Below are 17,211 nucleotides of genomic sequence, written 5' to 3'. Positions count from 1 at the left end.
TTTGATTTTTTTATTATAAATATTTTTTTTAAAGTCATAACTTTACAAACCTTACACCTTTGTAATTCTTTTAAAATTATACCTCTAACTACATCTTTAATCTCTAAAAAAAAATTCTTGATATAAGCCCTTATTTTTATGTCTTGGGATTACATTTTGACCTTCTTTAACAAATAATCAACTCTTAGCTATCAAACGTATCATTTTCATTTCATATGCACACAAGTTTGTAGATATAATTAATTATTAGAAATTACTACATATTTTGATGAATACAAATAAATAAATAAATAAATATTTATAATAAAGTAAATTTAACCATGCACTATGTATTAAAGTCTGAAACAACATCTTATTATTTAATAATAAAAGTAAAATAAATTTATTTGTAAAAGATTGTTTTGTTGAGTGTCATTCTTTTATCAGAGTATTATTGGTTGTTACAATGTCACAATGCTATCCAAGTTTGCTAAAACAAATCTGTTTTATGTTTAATTCTATGGTAGAACATGAGAGTTTTTATTAAGAAAAGCAATGAATTTGTCAAATTATTTTTTAAGAAAACCAATAATTAAAATTTAACTTTATAATTTTATATGAAAAATCCTTATGACATATATTTATTTTATGTGTAGTTACAATTTTAATAAAAACTATACTTATGATGGGACTAAATTTATTCAAACATGTTTGATTATATACATATATAGACATACAATTTCTCCTCATTAACTGTTATTATGTATTGTGGAAAAAAAAACATTAATTAATAAAGTTTGTTAATCATTAGATGTGGCATATTAAAGTCAATATAGAAATCATCCTTGCCAAGGTCCTATAAACTAGGGTGCTTACTTTGACCTTGATGACCACGTGGCTTTGCTTCACCAAATTGCATGTACCCATGAAGCCCTGCCTTATCCAATTATGTATTGTCACGTGTCCCCTCTCTTAATTCATAAAAGTCAGTTAATTACTAGATATTAGAGATTATCAATTTTCCATCAAAAAATGGAGTCAATTCTCAACATTTTGATTAATTTTTGGAGATTATTAATTTTTTGGCATTTAATATTGGAGGGAACACTATATGTATGCATGTATATGTATATGTATATGTATCATACATATATATATATATATATATATATATATATATACATACCTATATGTATTGAATTATAATCCTACCATTGTAAATGCTAAATTTGAATTAGACATATTTTCAAACCCTATAAGATTTTTCTTTTTGTCTTTTTTTCTGTCAAATCTAAATCTATCAATTAAAAAATGTAATGGTACACAATTTCATTCATAATTAGTATGTGTTTTGATTAATCTTACAAAATCAAAACCATAGAAAGTACTAGACTATTTTAAATCACAATATTGAAATCATCTAGCAATTAAAAATATGCTACAAAGTAAACAAAATTCTTTAAATGGTAAAAGTATAATTGATCAAACTACACTACAAGTAAGATTTTTAAATATAGAAAATAATAAAGTATGTACCTAAATACGTGAGCTTATGTATGTATGTATGTATGTACAAATATATATAATCTTGTAAAAGAAACATTTTGACTTTACAGAAATATCAGTATAAAAAGTCACATTTAAGACACAGTACAAGCTGCCATGTTCTAGTTATTTAAATATTTAAATAACTAGAAAACTATTTACATATTATTGAATTCAACACCTAAAATACAAGTCTGAATTGGACTAGAATTCCCACCCCAAATAATCGGCGCCACGTGGACGAGTGTAAAACACTGAAAACTGCTCCACAGCTTATGGATGAATGATATCGCGGAAGTGGATGGATTGAGATGAACGAAATGTGATCCTACTCGTTTTGTGTATCACATGAAGTGTAGTTTGTGTGGTGGGGGGGGCAGGGGTAGGTCGAGGTCGTAATGAATGGATTCCTACTCCCGCGCATCGCAACTGCCACGCCTTTCATTCATTCCCATGTGGACCTCTACTCCCGTTCCCGATGTCGGGGAACAGTTTTTCCTCGACCGGGTGAATTGCGTTAAAGGCGTTCCCGTCTGGATCAAATTACCAGTCCCTTTTCCCACGAGGCTAAACTTTCCCCTTGTTGGGAGCATTTGTTGACCATTGAAATAGGGATGAGAAGAGTGATTAATTGTGATAACATGAGCAATGTTTTTGGAGTAAAAATAATCATGAAATGTAATTTAAAAAAAAAAAAAAAAAAAAAAAAAAAACGATGTTAGCTCATGTTTGAAGCTTTGAATATTAATATCCAGGACACCATTGAATGTTTAAATGCTATTTTTCATGATAATAATAATAATGATAATAATAATAGTAAAAATTTGATGGCTAATATAAATTGTTATTGAATGCTCACGGTTATGTGCTAAAAAACTGCAACTATAAAACTGAATATATTTTAAAAATTAAAATTAACTGGAATGTGGAAAGATTGTTTCACTCGAGTTTTGGAGACATGAATTTGGCGACGTTGAAAAGATGGAGAATATTGGTGGCTCTCTTGGAGTCCACTCCTTCAAGGCTTTTCTACTTCTGTTAAAAGTGGTTATTCGTAGTAAAAATCTGTCGCAAACGGCTGCCGATGAAGACTCCAGAAGCGTTCAACATATCAGGCATCTGCTAAAGAGTGCAAGCAAGTGGCACAGGAGTTGTTACTTTCAGGAGACGCGCTTTCCTGCAACTCGCTGCAGTAGAGCCAGTTTACAGTTCATCTTTTCCGAAAAGGATTTGCTCAAGAATGGTATACTCACAGCAATTCCTAGGTTGTCTGAGGAGTTACCCTGTTTCACTACAACCAAGTTCATGGAAGCCGGTTGCTGACTGACAGTACAATTACCCTAAAGGATTTCTCGTGGTCGTACGTAATTGCTCCATCTGAACTAACGGAAACAAGGCGTTGCTCGAAATGAGCCATGAAATCGACTCAGCCGATTAAGATAGCTTGCGCAGACGGAGTTTTCAGTCTTTCGGATATAAAACCTGAGGAAAAATGATTAAGTATATTTGTCGAAAAGGGAAAGTAATCAACATAACTTGGTCAGAACCAAGTACACCTCGTTGCAACAAGATCCGAACGCGTCCTTGTTTGAGAACCTCCTATTTCATACGAAAGCCCTGGTTGTCGCACCTTCTCATTATCTTGAAACGTAGACCTTGAGGTCCTGCACAAGGATCCAATGTAAATGTGAAGAAGGAAGTATCATTCTCAACCCCTATCTCTCCGAGAAGTCTGCCATCTGAGATGAGTGTCCTTTTCAATCAGGCTTGGGAAGCAAAATCAGTTCCGATTCGCAAATATGTACGTCAGAGAAGATATGTACCTCCTAGGCCATGGACTTGTCGAAGATGTACCGACTGCTTTCCATCCCACTACACAAAAGGACAGGGTTGCGCTCATTAAATACGATTGGAGATGTACATTGCCATTCATTGCTAAAGATTCATGAAAAATCTAACTCACCCACCCAGTGTCCACTCCGAAAGGTCACAAGGCAATAAATCCTTTCAGCTTCGAATTATCACCGATTTTGACTTCTGGCACCCTATTGTGAAATTTCGCAACATTGAGCAGCAAAACTTCAAAGTACGTGATAAAGTCTGGAAAATTCTATACCAACTGGCTTAATGTACGTTATTTCCTGATCAGCAGGACCTAAACCTAGTGAAAAGACGCATCGACCTCTGCATGTAACTGCAATGGCTACGAAAACCATTTTATTCTTTCACCGGTCATATTTTTTGAACAGCTACACAGTGATCGAACTAGTAACTAAAGAAGCACACTCAATCAGAAGCTTCGCTCACACAATTACAGAAGAAAGTTATGAAGATTGATTGCACTAGTTGGAGAATCAAAGCACAGTTCCGTTCATGAAGGGTAGACTTAGAAAAAGTTCTTCAAGACTGAATGATTGTTTCTTTATTTGATATTAATCGTTTGACGTTTCGAAAGGTGTTTTAGAAGTCGCAAGCATTAAATCTCTGACGACCGATGCTACAAACTAAAGCAGACTCCATCTCTTCGATGAATGTCCCATCATGTGACGTCGATACGTGATCCTAACCAGGATCTCAATCTATCTGCTAAGATGGATTGAGAACCGGGATCAAGAACGGGTATCGATAACCGGGCCGGACTGGATTAATTTGAACTTTGCGATGCGTCAACCCTGGATTTGGCATCCTTCTTCACTTGAAAAGTGTCCAGACCACGTTTCGCCATTAGACACTCGCGTTTCTTTCCCTTTGAGAATCGAGAGTTTTAATGAGATTTGTCGTAGTTTACAGTAGGTTTGCTGCAGAGTTCAAGATTAGTCTTCACTAGTTTAGAAGAAGTAAGCTGACTTCAAGTTAGCTATCGTTGGTCAGTTTTATCATTTTTTCTTTTTCAGCTAGACTTACAAGGAATATTTGAGCAACTATGTTCCGACACCGATTGAAATCCTTGGATTCTCAGAGGGATCTATCGGAAGAAGACTCAGAATACACCATGTCCCTAATGATTGTTGTCGTTGTTCTTCTACTTCTCTTGCTAGGATTATTGATTACTTTCTTCTGAAGCGCAATTGGTTGTGGGAGTGGACATCGAGCTTTCAGTTTCAATAAACGTGAAATGAGATCTTTGAATCGAAAACTGCTCGACGGTTCTTCTTTCAAGTATCAAGCCATAGATACTTTATATGTATTTTAACTGGCATTTGAGAGGCCTTCGATTATGGCATTCAGAATCTATTCCTTTTACTGATATAGATTGTGCGAGTAACATGTAGAAATGCAGTCGGCGCTAACGAAGTTTACTTTCTTCTTAAAAGGTCCTCGCTGAAACGTCGCTTTTATTTTCTCAATCCACTGTTTACGATAGCCAGGAGAATTCTTTGGAAATTAGTGCTGAATCTGTCTCAGTCTACAGCAGTCTAAGGTTAAAGTGCAGCTGAAAAGAAGTTTGACTTTAGGTTTGTGGCTCTGGATTTGGATATTTCCACTTCTTCGGCTTTCTGCCTAGAATCTTTGTGCGAACTTCTGTGACGATTGCCTCTATGGATAGTAGAAATAACAGCGGAGGTAGTGAAGAACGCTCCGGTTATGAAAGCGCGGAAGAGGTATAAAATCGTCTCGGCCATCAATTTCGACTACCGTAGTCTTTATCATCGTTTTACTTAAGCACAAACAATCATACATATGATAAGTCATGTACAGATCTCTAAGATTATGCATGATGCTAATTTTTTCTCTGTCTACCTGACTCTGAGGAAAGGCGCCGAGGATTTCTGACTCTTGCAACTCATTTGTGTTCTTCTACGCACTCAACATTTGTATACGAATTTCTCACAGTTTGCACGTACATAACGTGCATATGTATGAACCAATGGAGATGCCACGATGTCTTCACTTGAAATACCGAAGTACCTATTCGAAACAAGAAATGACCATAATATAGTCCTTTGGGTTGTGGAACACTAGACAAAGGCATCTCTCTGTTTCCTCACAATTGATGGTGTTTGCTCCATTTTTTTACCATCATTGATCATATGATACATAATTCTTGCTGTTTCCACTTTCATTTCTCTTGTTCAGCGCAAAAAGTTGGCTAGCTTTGATCCTGACGACCAAAGGCTACGACACACTTCTGCGGAGAGCGACTTGGCAGAAGGATGCTCACAGTTGGTACGCAAGAAACGCCGTCGAGAAAATGGAGTCTCTAAAAAGGATACCCCCAAGAAGGAAGAAGATAAACGTGGAGCTACTCTTCAAAATGAAGTAATATTGTCTAAGGCTATGGAAGAAGATATCCAGCAACTTCGAGAGAGAGTTGATGACTTCACTCATCAGGTACACTTGAACTCCTTAATCAGCAAATTGGGTCCAAGTGTTTCAAGAACTGATTCCAAAGTTGTGAGGGTACAACGGAACACCAGACTAGCTGAACGCTGGTGTGGTTTCAACGTTATGGCTGAGTATCAAAACTATTTATTTAGTTCGGCTTTATATGCACGTATTCATTAACCAAAGAAACTCTGATATCTCTCGAATCATGTTTGTAACATATGTCGGACAATAAGAGATGCAATTCAAAATCTCATGGCTAACCAGGTAGATTATCCAATGTGATTTACTGCTGGTACAATTATCGTTTTATGAACAGGTCTCCGGATTGCTAGAGACAGGCAAAGCTTATTTTCTAGACGCATCCACAGCCTTTGAAGAGGGAATATTACAGTATCCTAAAATGTTTTTAATAGAGATAGATCTGTCGCTGTCCGTGTGTATGAATAATTTTCTCTATTAAGTTAGAATTTACGTCTATTACTTTCCTTTGATGAAAAGCCTCACACAGCTCTTTGGAAAAGTTCTGGGGGTCGAAAACATATCATTGTTCAACTATCTGTGCTTCAATTTAGTGTATTATATACTCTTGGACACTCAAAACGTTCACTAATCAATCCCTCACACTAATGACCGGTCGTCTATTCTAGCCGAAATCTGAAACGAGACAATATAAGATTTGGAGTAATTTTATACCATATCTATTTTTTAAGGACATCTAATTGGTCACATTTGCTGGAGCATGGCTGATTTCCATGGATGCAGAAGGCCTTGACCATGAACAATTAGACTGCATCAAAAAGTACTGGAATCTTGGGAGGAAGAAATTGAAGGACTCCGAAACGTGGATACTGTCAATGAGGAGATCTGCACGCGCCTGCGTGAAGCTCGCATTGTTCTTGAGAAGTTACAGGTCTCAGCATCTGCTGTTAATCGTAAACCTGACCTGTTCGTTCACATTTAGGAAAATGCAGTACATCTCGTCTCAGCTTTTCTAAAGGGGCGCACATGAATATGCAATCATTTTACCACGCCAAACTGAAGATGGCGTAGGTAAGCTGGGGAGGTTCATTACTTGTGTAGACTGGTTTTTAGTACTAATAATCATGCGCATGGCAGCATGTTCTACATAAGGGTACAATTGGTCAATAATTCAGGCTTATTGATCGAAGTGCTAGAGTTCAGCGAAGAAGCGATTGCCACAGCTGAGAGGACAAAAACTGTTTCATGGAAGGTGTTAAAGCATTCATTCGAGGATGATTGATTGATTTTCCTGAGTTTTAGGTTGTTATGGACTAACCCCTCAGTCAACTGCGTCGTTTTAATTGGCACCTAACACAATGTTCCTAGCGTTGGCCTTTGTTATTAGCCTGAACTACTCGTCAGGGGTGCATCGCAGTTCACGAAAAACACTCCATTTGTTTCTTACATATGTTTTGAATTCGAACTAGCCACGTAGTATGCACAATCTTGAGCAAGTGTATCATTGACATGGTTGAAGGTCGAACTTTTGAAAGATTACATAAGTAAACTTCGCAATGAAACAGTAGATGACCCACGATGAGCCATTACAAACACATGCAACAGATTGCACGGTTCAGGAAGCTTGAAAAAGTTTTGAAGAGGGAGAAACTAATTGACTGTCTGCGAAAGGACAGAAAGAGCAGAACATAGAGTACACGTTACAATACGACGGGTTTAATTCAAATGATAATCACTTGGAAACAGAAGCGTCGCAATGATGCTGAATGTTGCCGGTTAAGTTATTACAAGTTGTGCGATATTGATCTGCTCACTACACATGCATGCAGAGACAGCCGCACACATTACCAAATTCAAATTTCTTCGGAACTGTATCATACATGGGTCTACGTAAGAGGAACCAGCACCTAATCTTTAGCCGTTCTACAAGGTCTTAATCCCAGATTCGTATACTTGATGCAATAAACTCATCGAACTAAATTCAAAGCCTAATCTGACACCTCCCACTGTAATAAGTTCGCTTTGATTAATTTCACACCTTGATAACACTTTGATATCCCTGCTCAACCATTCCCGCGGTGGAAGCTGCGTGATATTGTACATTAGTTCACGTCGAAGAAATGCTTGGCAACCGCTTGGTAAAGCTGATGTTCGTCAAATGGCTTAGCCACGTAGCCATCCATGCCACAGCGCATACATTCTTCGGAGGTAGCTTGAATAACGTCAGCTGTCATTGCCAGGATCGGCACATGCAGTCGGCGTTTAAAGGTTGGCAATCCCGCTGCTTGGCCTCTCTCTGCGGCTGCAGCCTCCGCCTTCCTTATTAACCCTGTAGCCTCGAAACTGTTACAGTACAGTTCAAGGAATTGTTTTTTGATCAGTAGTGTACATGACAAATCTGCAGTTATAAATATTAGGCTAAGAGGATGATTGTTATTAAAACCGAACGTTTCTACTCACATTGGAACATTCAATTGAGAATGGATTCGGTTACGATAGCGATGTTCTTTGACGTTACATTAAGCACAAGGTTCACGACCATTTCAGCAAACTTGAGCTCTTTAGTTACCATTTGTTTTAATGCAGGCTTATATGCAGCTATTGCAACGAGTGGATGACTAAGAGTGGAAGGAACCCTACCCATCCATTTCTGGCATCTGCACGTCCATAAAACAGGCATCGAAATTGTGGGGAGGCTTCAACTTCTGGATAGCAGCTCTTCCACTGTAAACACACTCAACTTGAGCCCCATACTTGTGCAGAGCCCCAGCTGCAACCTTTCGATTCACGGGATTATCATCAACCACGAGAATCCGTTTTCCATATAAAAGAGTCTGTAGAGAAGTAACCCCACTCCGCAACTCCTGCTCTTGGTCTCGGCTCCTGTCCCCAACCCCAAGAATCTGCTTGAGACAAGCAGCTATCAAGCTTGCTCGAAGTGGTTTCCTAACAACAGTATCCACAAATCCGCTGGCTTTCACCATCCCAAGCTCCATATCCGTCATTGATGTCGCAACTAGAACCATCCTCTTCATGGATTGAATCACTGGGTATCCAAAGGGAATTCTGCCTGATGTGCGATACTGGTAACTAGTTCGCGAGCTTTGGTAGCCCAAGTGGCCGATAGCACTTTCACCAAGCAAGCTTCTAAAATTCATCCCAGTTCCAGGACCCCAAGCGTCCTTGTCCACGAAAATCATTTCGATATTTCCTGCCAAGGAGCTGTAACATTGCACCAGATCTTCCATAAATATATGCGCAAATTTAGAAGGCAGAAGAAAAAGCATTTTATCATCACCAATCTAAGAAAACAACGATCGGTCCTCGCTAGTTATGGCTGCGCACTCTATCCTCTTTATTAGACCAAGAACTGACGAAAAAACAGACCGCCGCATAACAAGCATACTGATATCAGGATAACAACATTTAATAAATATTGTGCTCAGACAAGACAGCTGAATTACACAGCTATATGAATAAACTTACCCACGTGAACCCCTTGAGCTGCAAGTGCCTTGGTCAGCCACTGTAGAAAGAATCTCGGCAGCCTCACTAACAGTGTGGGCGACCTCAACCTGCTCACAAACCAGGAAGTCTTTTTAGTTGCAGACATTAAAAGGACATTTTGCTCACAAAATCTGCGGGAAGAATCTCTAAGCGATAAAAGAGAACTTGTAATAGATTGCCATCTAAAATGCACAGCAGATGAAGATTATGCAGTCAATCCACTGAGACGTGATAATTTCGACATGTGTGGACACTAGATAACTTACAGGTTATAGTTCAAATTTACAACCAAAGAGTCGGAAAATTGTGGAAGAGGATGACATACACACGCACGCGCACGCGCACACACACACAAACACGGCAGTACCTGGAGTCCGAGCCTCTTTAAATGATGGCGAGTGACTTCACAGCGGACTTTTCTGCCATCCACAACGAGTACACGCATTCCTTGGAAACAAGTAGTTAGTGGCGGCGTTTGTAGATAACTGTTCCTGCCCTCTCTAAGGATCCTTTCGGGTATATTGGCGGGTACACGTTGCAATTCCACAGTGAATGTGAATGTGGACCCCACTTTAGGACGACTAACAAAGCCCATCTCCCCTGACATAAGCTCTACTAAACACCGGCTGATGCTTAGTCCTATTCCAGTGCCTCCGTAATTTCTAGATGTTGAGCTGTCAGCCTGCATGGAGAAAAGAAGGGAGAGAAATTGTGAGTTGCAAAATTCAGAGAACAAATCAATCAGCCATTCGATGGAGTCACGTATTAAATACGAACGGTTGTCACAAACAGAATCTTACCCTTGAAAACAAGAATGGATGAATAAGCAAAAAGAATCCATCCGCCTAAAAAACATTAGAATTGCACGAACACTGTATGTGATTTACAAACCCTTCTCAGTGTCTTTAGAGAACCCGATTATCGGTGAAGGAAACCGGATTATAATGTTATCCACCTCTACACAATGAAAGACAAAATTTCGCCTTTTCATGACTAGGAGGCAACTGTTTCAAGAAGTGGGCGAGACACATCGAAGACCCGGAAAGGACAGTTAAAACAAGCGTTCAAAAAAACTTTCCAAAATGCATTTTCAAAGTGTGCTCCCAAAATCTCGATCAAGCGGTATTACCTGCATGAAGGGGGTAAAGACACGGTCTTGTACGTGTAAGGGTATACCCACACCTGTATCCTCCACACTGACCACCAGATTCACAACATCGCTCGAGTCGGAGTAACTCCAAGTATCATTGTGTGACTGTTCTTGCGCAAGCAGTCGCTCAAACATTTCCCAGCTGTTTCGGTAATCAGCAGTTTCTCTGCCACTAAGGGTGTTAAATCGGTAGTTCATGTCATTCAGCGGTCCGGCACTTTCAACTTCCCCATCCATAGTATCGTCAGCATCACCTCCACTCCCATCCATCACCATGTTGACGTCTTCATTCAAATGAACGCAAACAAAAATGTGACCAGCTTCGGTGAACTGAGGCGTGGACAAAAAAGATTAAAATCAGTATCCAAGCAGTGCTTGCGAAAAACTCAGAGGATCTTCAAAACTGCTAGGAAAATAATTTACTACGAAGCATCCACAGTTTTGAGAAACGATACTAAATGCTAATAAGCATAATTAATTCACGAAATCGCCTGCGAGAACTTGAAAGATTCGGGATGGTATTCCCAGAAATCAAGTACACATGTGACATATAAAGCAAGTTGAGGCATTTAGAACAAATGATTACTTTGATGGAATTGCCAACGAGATTGGTGATGATCTGCCGAAAACGACCAGGGTCACCAACGAGAATTTTGGGAACCCTCGCAGAAACGTAAACCGCTAACTGCTCATGATTCAAGCAACAACCAAAACTTAGAATACAACGAAATAAAGTATTATAAAACTCGACTTAAATAAATAACAGGTAGCCCAAACCTACGCAATCCGCCTTTCTCCCCTTCAGACGGTTATGTTTGCAATTGTAGATGGTAAGCTTAGAATATAATACCATCTAAGTCACGGACGGTTCAAATCTTGAATTCATACCTCGATGCCCGAAGCTCTTGATTTTCCATGGAAGAGGGAGAGCACATCGTCAAGGATGGCACGCAAATCAAAGGGAACATGCTCAAATTCTAGACGGCCCGATTCAATCTTAGCCTGATCAAGGACCTCATTTATGAGGTTGATAAGTGCTTTTCCACTGGCTAAAGCAGTTTGGGCATAGTCTAATTGCGCTGGATTCAGCGGAGTGTCTATCAACATTTGAAGCATTCCTGCATCACAGAGATGTACATAAGCAGACAATATGCGCACAATTCTACTTAGAAATAACAAAGTATGAAATTCAAGTGTTGTGGATATATTATACTAACCTAGAACACCATTCATTGGAGTCCGAATCTCGTGAGACACAGTTGCCAAGAACTGCACAAGTTCAACAACAAGTCGTTATTTCATGCTTGTGTGTTATTTTGTTTTATTTTTACGTGAGAAAATAAAATAAAATAAAATAATAAATAATAAATCGTCATGCAAATTGTTAATCCTGGTTAGAAATATTCTAGTTATGTTACCAGTCAAGTCCCATAACGCACAAGTGGAAGAGATGTGCGATGGAAAGTAGAGATAGCATACCTGAGACTTCGCTATAACAGCATCATCTGCACGCATCTTAAGCTCCTGAAATATGCGACAGTTTTCTTCTACTTTATCGATTCGGTTCCTTGAAGCATGTAGCATGTGTCCGACCAAAAATGCGATTACAAATATACCTATAGAAGTGGATATGGCTGTCCAAGGAGGCAACGCATCCTCTTTAAACCTACACAACAATCAAAAAGTTGTGAGTCATCACATTTTGCCTCTGTTGATGTCTCTTTCGATATTCCCTGAACAAAGAATATCGTCGCTCCATCAAATAAATGTGGGCCAAGCTAGTTTGATTTACTCATGTTGATTATAAAGCGTTTGAAGCAGCTGCCGCCAATATCTGATACGAGTCAATTGAATACGAACACGCAGGTCACAAACGTAAAGAGTTATATACAATGGGAAGCAAATTAGCTCGCATGAAGATCATTCGCTGGCTCGTATCCATTAATTTGTGTACTTCAAATATGTTTTTTGTAACTTCTGAATTCTTAGCTGACGGAATGAAAAGGAGAACAATTATCAACAAGCATTAGTCAAAGTGACAATGCGGTGTAAAACACCGCAAGGAATGAATGCACAAACCTGCACCGCATTTCATGCCTACGGGCAGGGTCTCCAAAGTCCAAGTCGCTGACATATGTGCTTTGCATTTTTTCAACGTTGGTGTAGCCATACATCACAAGAGGCATCGTTTCATTTGTAATGTCATATACGTTGACCGCAATAATCTGACTACCAGCCATTTGTCGAAGAAGATTCTCCACAAGCGTTTCGACGTCAAAGGCTCCACCCAGATAACTGCGACGTTCATGGTTTCAAGTTGCAATATGTGCGTAAGTAATAAAATGCCCAGCTTCCTAGATATTGTTTTCACTCATTTACACTCCATGACAATCCCAGAAGAGACTCACTACAAACCACCAAGAAATCGAACAGTCAATGTACCCAGCGGTTGCTTTAATTCGGTCCTCCTTTGTTGCATCTTCTGGCAGGTCTGTGGTGTATACAGCGAACGTAAACACTACTCCAAGATGCTTAGACTCCAGTAACCTGAAGGGGTTCGTCAAAGCTCCTTTTCCCGACTCTCGCGCTCGTATGATATTTTCGCGATCTTCCTGCATGATCGGGACAGAAAGTTCATCTAGATTTCAATTTACCAATTCCAAAATGAGCTAGATAAATCCACCTTACTACGAAATGCACGTTCGGCGAAGTACACAGCACCCGTTATAAATCATTTGGGCTGTAGCGGGAGGTGCGTGCTTGAAGGCGGGGAGGTTCGATAAATATTACTTGGTAAACGAGAATGAAACATATCTGAAGCTGAGGAAACTGTTATCATAATCCTAATTCGGGAAGAAACTGCATTCAACTAGAGTCTCATCATGAGCATTTTTGGGTTACCTCGAGAACCACAGGGCTGAAATTAGAAAGATACAAACCTGACCAGACATCATATCAAGAGACGTCAAATGGGAGAGAGTCTCTTGAGTCATGGTAGTTGGGGCGTATTCGTCAAAATCTCGCTGCTTTTCTTTAGAAAACATTTCCTTGATAGTCCAGCCATGTTTCGACTCGAACAAGTTTCGATTCGCATGAAGGACTCTCTCGGCATATGCAACCCCACTCATCAACGGTCTTTCAAATGCTGTTCTTTCAGCATAGGTAGCAAAGGTTTCCTGCGAGAGAATGCATTAAAAATGAATGAATACAACCGTGTTTTAAAATCGACCAAGTAATTGCATGCGGTGTAAAAAATATGGCGTTAGAAAATCTTCGTGTGACAACAAGCTCTCAAGGATTAGTAGGAAACCTGATTGATGGCTGAGGGCTGCTTGCCAAGATGAAAAGTAGTGAGAAGAGCCGTGAGTGCTCTGACATGGTTCATACTTGCCTTGAATTGCTCCTGCAATTTGAGAGCACTCACGATGCGTAACTAGTAGTTCTTTAAACTTGTCTTGTAACAATAATCATTAATTCTTGAACATTCGAATTGACTTCATAACATCTTTCGAACATAACTGACCAAGATTTCTGCTTAGCGTTTTGAGCACATGATGTTTTAATAGACATACTTTATTTTGATTCTTCACTAGCAATGAAGGTGAAAACATGGTACACATGCATAGATATAGGTATCAAACAATGGACAAAAGAAATAATCACTTTGACCTACGGCGGTTCAGAAGTTAGTACACAATCAGGAGTAAAGTGCGACCTTTAATTATGGACTTCAATTATAATACTAAGAAAGTACGAGGGAAGAAAAAGTAGAAAAAAATAAAAGAAGATGCGGGTTCTCACACACCTTCACAACCTTAAAATTTGAGCTAGAAATGACCGCTAACAATAACACATACAAGAAAATTCCACTTTGACATATATTCAAACTATCTTCATATGCTCAACACACATCGCACATCAGATCATCGTTTTACTAAGCACATAAATGTTGCAAATGCTTAGTGATAACAGACAAGCAACGGATTTGAAGAGAGCAGTTTATTACCTCAAGCATACGAGCCCGTCCCTCGCACATGTTCGCAAGATTTTCTCTTCTTCGTTCAAGCATGTCGAATCTCATGGCGAAATAAACGGACACAGAAACAGCACCCATAAAAACCACCCACATGATGAATGCTATAGTATGCCAATTATGACCATACCTGGATCCAGCTTCAGAATCCTTCTGTTTAGGCTTAATACAGGTAATTCCTGAATCCTTCCACCATTTTACCCCTAGCCGTCCAGAGCCAGTAGCCCTGTGCATGTATATTCCATTCCCACCTCTCAGCACAACTTTTGATTTAGAGCTTCCGTTGGAGATGCAGGGACTGGAGTCTGAGCCCCTCTTGGCTCCACTCCTGGTCGACATTTGACCCTTCTAAGATTGAACAACGTCTTTCTAAATCTCCTTCAAATTCTCAACGAGTGTTCGTAAGTAACGCTTCACCATAAATTTCCATCGCCACAAGCCAGATCATGTATCCACTTGTACGTAGAACATGAGGATCGTCTAATTTTGAAGCTTCCCTTGTTCCTCATACCAATTTTGAGTAGCGAGATCCTAAATTTCCGTCGTAAAAATGAGACGAAATGATGCTTGAAAAGGCACAGGTTAATATTGATAAATGTAGAAATGCATGCGCGAGGAGTCGAGAATCCTTCACTGCACAACTGTTCGTTCCTCGTTGTGTAGAGCTTTGTTACTAAGATGAGGATACAATCCCTTCATCAAAGAAGCGTCTTTACGCGTTAGAACAGTCTGCTCTGTATCACTGTCGAAGCCCAAAAGCGTAGAGTATGTTCAAGGTTGAGAAATAGCTCGTACGCCCATAACCACACAGTTCACTTCCTTTGTACAAGCTCGAAAATTCGCTGAGCGCCTCCGAGATGTAAGCAAACTAAAGCGCCCCGATAATATTTTCTGGAAGCTACTTCGAGGTAAACGTCTCTAGTTGCATCCCACCAATCATAAAGCGTCCGGTTGAGATGACTCTCAAAACTTCCATCTCGAGATGCTCCTCAGACATAATTTCAGTCTTACAGGATCGGAAGCATTAAGTACAACGGCAATCAGGTTCTTACTACAATAAAAACATTCTCTTGATATATGGTAGCGGATGTCCACAGAAAGCCTTCTCAGGAAGCACGATTCGCCAAGTTTTTGTACGAGTTACAGGATCCATAATATGGTCACAAAACCCTCAGTTTCTCATTTGCCGGATAAAGTGATGCTTCCGCTGGCACTTTCTCAGCTAGAAGCGCCGGAACCACTGAGAGGAGTACTTATCGCATTTCAGTGGAGCAACTGACAGACCAATACGGTGAATTATTCATAGCTGAGACAGAAGTTTTAGAAGGATTTTCAGCATTAGTCGTGACGATGCTTCCCTCTTCAGCTCTCATTAGAATTTGTCTCTGAACCTGAAAACCCAGCATGTCAACCTGTGGAGGTCAAGCTTCATGTATTTGAGCTACATACTGCAGGTATTGTTACGTATAAATACATCATTCAGAGATCGGTTACCAGTCCGTAAATTCACCTGGTAGTTAACATAATCTATCAGATCTCATGAAGCTTTGTTCTTACACCGAATACTACGCATTTCCCTCAAGATCTACCATTAATTAACATCTTGAGAGAGCTCATTACCTGCAAGAAGGCGTAGGGAGGAGACGTCAGACTCGCAACCACCGGGACATGATACTGTACACATGAGTGCCAAGAGTTCAGCGTCAATGGAAGAAATTTCCAAAAAAACTCGACGAGAGCCTCACGCACGCTGAAAAAAAACAGAACGACAACATCAAAGCAAAAGTCTACCCAGGAAGTCTTCTCAATCGCTATAGATGACTGACACTGCAATGTGGAACAAACAGCGTCGAACAAACACCAGCACCGTGACACCTATCCTCAATGCTAGGCGCATGCCTCAAAATCCTACGAACGGCTTGAAAAAATATCGCCGCCACTTCAAGACACCGTAGCAAAGTCATCAAGTTTACAAAAAATAAGATGAATTCACATAACTTGTGAACACATCTCCCCCCGCACACAAAACTGTTTCAACGACAATAATCCTACTTACATCACTGAGCACTTACGCCTCATAAGCTTTAAAACTCCCAAACAAAGTCACATCTCAGCAGCAGGGACCAACCAGTTGCCATATCTGAAATAGAAATCCGTCAACGACAACAAACTCCGAGCAACCCTTCACATTGGTCTTTCCTTCCCTCTATCACGTTTCAACAGCACCCTAGCAGTGCCCCTGACTCCTTGGACCTTGCACACCTGAATCGATACCGCAATACCGTACGAACTACGATCATCCTCATTTAAGGTCAACACTCGGACGTACTCGGACTGGAACTAAATACTCGAGGCTATGCGTAATAGAGTAAGGGGGGGAAAAAAGAGGAGAAGAAGGAGGAGGAGGAGGTGGTGGTGGAGGAGGAAGAAGAAGAAGAGCAGCAGGAGAATGAACGAGGAAGTGAGAGAGCGAGAGAGACAGTGCGCGCACCACGGGAGTTGTTGCAGTAATTGTACGATCAAGGGTAGGAGAAAGCTCTGACGTGCGCCTGCATGGTGTCAGCACGCTGCAGAGAGATTTCTTCATCGTGGTGGTGCTGCACCAACTACCTGTGCCTCCTTCTACGCCCTCTCTCCTCGCCCTGCGACGGCTACGAAGACTGCTTCTGCTGCTGCAACTACTGCTACT

General features: G+C 40.1%; 2 protein-coding genes and 1 long non-coding RNA gene across 7 annotated transcripts; 1 reads left to right on the top strand and 2 right to left on the bottom strand.

Moving 5' to 3' along the window:
* Nucleotides 1-2,291: 2,291 nt before the first annotated feature.
* On the bottom strand, nucleotides 2,292-3,968 carry LOC141044956 (uncharacterized). 2 transcript variants are annotated; one of them, XR_016501029.1, is made up of 3 exons: nucleotides 3,488-3,968; nucleotides 3,348-3,396; nucleotides 2,292-3,188 (listed from the first exon to the last, which is right to left on the bottom strand). It is a non-coding gene; the product is annotated as an uncharacterized LOC141044956 (long non-coding RNA). The 2 variants fall into 2 exon arrangements; XR_012216786.1 differs by having other exon boundaries at nucleotides 3,348-3,968.
* A 266-nt stretch (nucleotides 3,969-4,234) lies between these two features.
* LOC112277321 (uncharacterized) lies at nucleotides 4,235-7,318 on the top strand. The gene is made up of 4 exons (XM_024509474.3): nucleotides 4,235-5,126; nucleotides 5,602-5,856; nucleotides 6,170-6,243; nucleotides 6,640-7,318. Exons 1-4 carry the CDS (start codon nucleotides 5,064-5,066, stop codon nucleotides 6,812-6,814), a joined length of 567 nt encoding a protein of 188 aa, XP_024365242.1. The 5' UTR covers nucleotides 4,235-5,063; the 3' UTR covers nucleotides 6,815-7,318.
* Nucleotides 7,319-7,528: 210 nt separating this feature from the next.
* On the bottom strand, nucleotides 7,529-17,211 carry LOC112277320 (histidine kinase CRE1). Of its 4 annotated transcripts, none has more exons than XM_090247877.1 (16): nucleotides 17,014-17,211; nucleotides 16,143-16,196; nucleotides 14,496-15,913; nucleotides 13,800-13,892; nucleotides 13,429-13,665; nucleotides 12,932-13,101; nucleotides 12,569-12,784; nucleotides 11,969-12,155; nucleotides 11,707-11,758; nucleotides 11,378-11,607; nucleotides 11,076-11,174; nucleotides 10,469-10,819; nucleotides 9,707-10,021; nucleotides 9,319-9,407; nucleotides 8,473-9,054; nucleotides 7,529-8,175 (listed from the first exon to the last, which is right to left on the bottom strand). In XM_090247877.1, the coding sequence occupies exons 3-16, from the start codon at nucleotides 14,859-14,861 to the stop codon at nucleotides 7,935-7,937; spliced, it is 3,228 nt and encodes a 1,075-aa protein (XP_090104003.1). In that variant the 5' UTR covers nucleotides 14,862-15,913; nucleotides 16,143-16,196; nucleotides 17,014-17,211; the 3' UTR covers nucleotides 7,529-7,934. The 4 variants fall into 4 exon arrangements, with proteins under 4 accessions (XP_090104003.1, XP_024365241.1, XP_090104004.1 ...); XM_024509473.3 differs by lacking the exon at nucleotides 17,014-17,211 and adding an exon at nucleotides 16,651-16,978; XM_090247878.1 differs by lacking the exon at nucleotides 17,014-17,211 and adding an exon at nucleotides 16,579-16,930.

Source organism: Physcomitrium patens, chromosome 25, assembly GCF_059467195.1.
Source record: "Physcomitrium patens ecotype Gransden chromosome 25, ASM5946719v1, whole genome shotgun sequence".
In the NCBI taxonomy this organism is placed as follows: Eukaryota; Viridiplantae; Streptophyta; class Bryopsida; order Funariales; family Funariaceae; genus Physcomitrium; species Physcomitrium patens.
This window is presented reverse-complemented; position numbering and strand designations above follow the sequence as displayed.

Bases quoted from the DNA above. Each gene is read 5' to 3' on its own strand.
- LOC112277321 (XM_024509474.3), top strand. From the start codon at position 5,064: ATGGATAGTAGAAATAACAGCGGAGGTAGTGAAGAACGCTCCGGTTAT. The intron at 5,857-6,169 runs GTACACTTGAAC...TTTTATGAACAG, and splicing joins TTGATGACTTCACTCATCAG to GTCTCCGGATTGCTAGAGAC. The intron at 6,244-6,639 runs GTATCCTAAAAT...ATGAACAATTAG, and splicing joins TTTGAAGAGGGAATATTACA to ACTGCATCAAAAAGTACTGG.
- LOC112277320 (XM_090247877.1), bottom strand. From the start codon at position 14,861: ATGTCGACCAGGAGTGGAGCCAAGAGGGGCTCAGACTCCAGTCCCTGC. The intron at 13,666-13,799 runs GTTTCCTACTAA...ATTCTCTCGCAG, and splicing joins AGCCCTCAGCCATCAATCAG to GAAACCTTTGCTACCTATGC. The intron at 13,102-13,428 runs GTTTGTATCTTT...CCGATCATGCAG, and splicing joins TTGATATGATGTCTGGTCAG to GAAGATCGCGAAAATATCAT.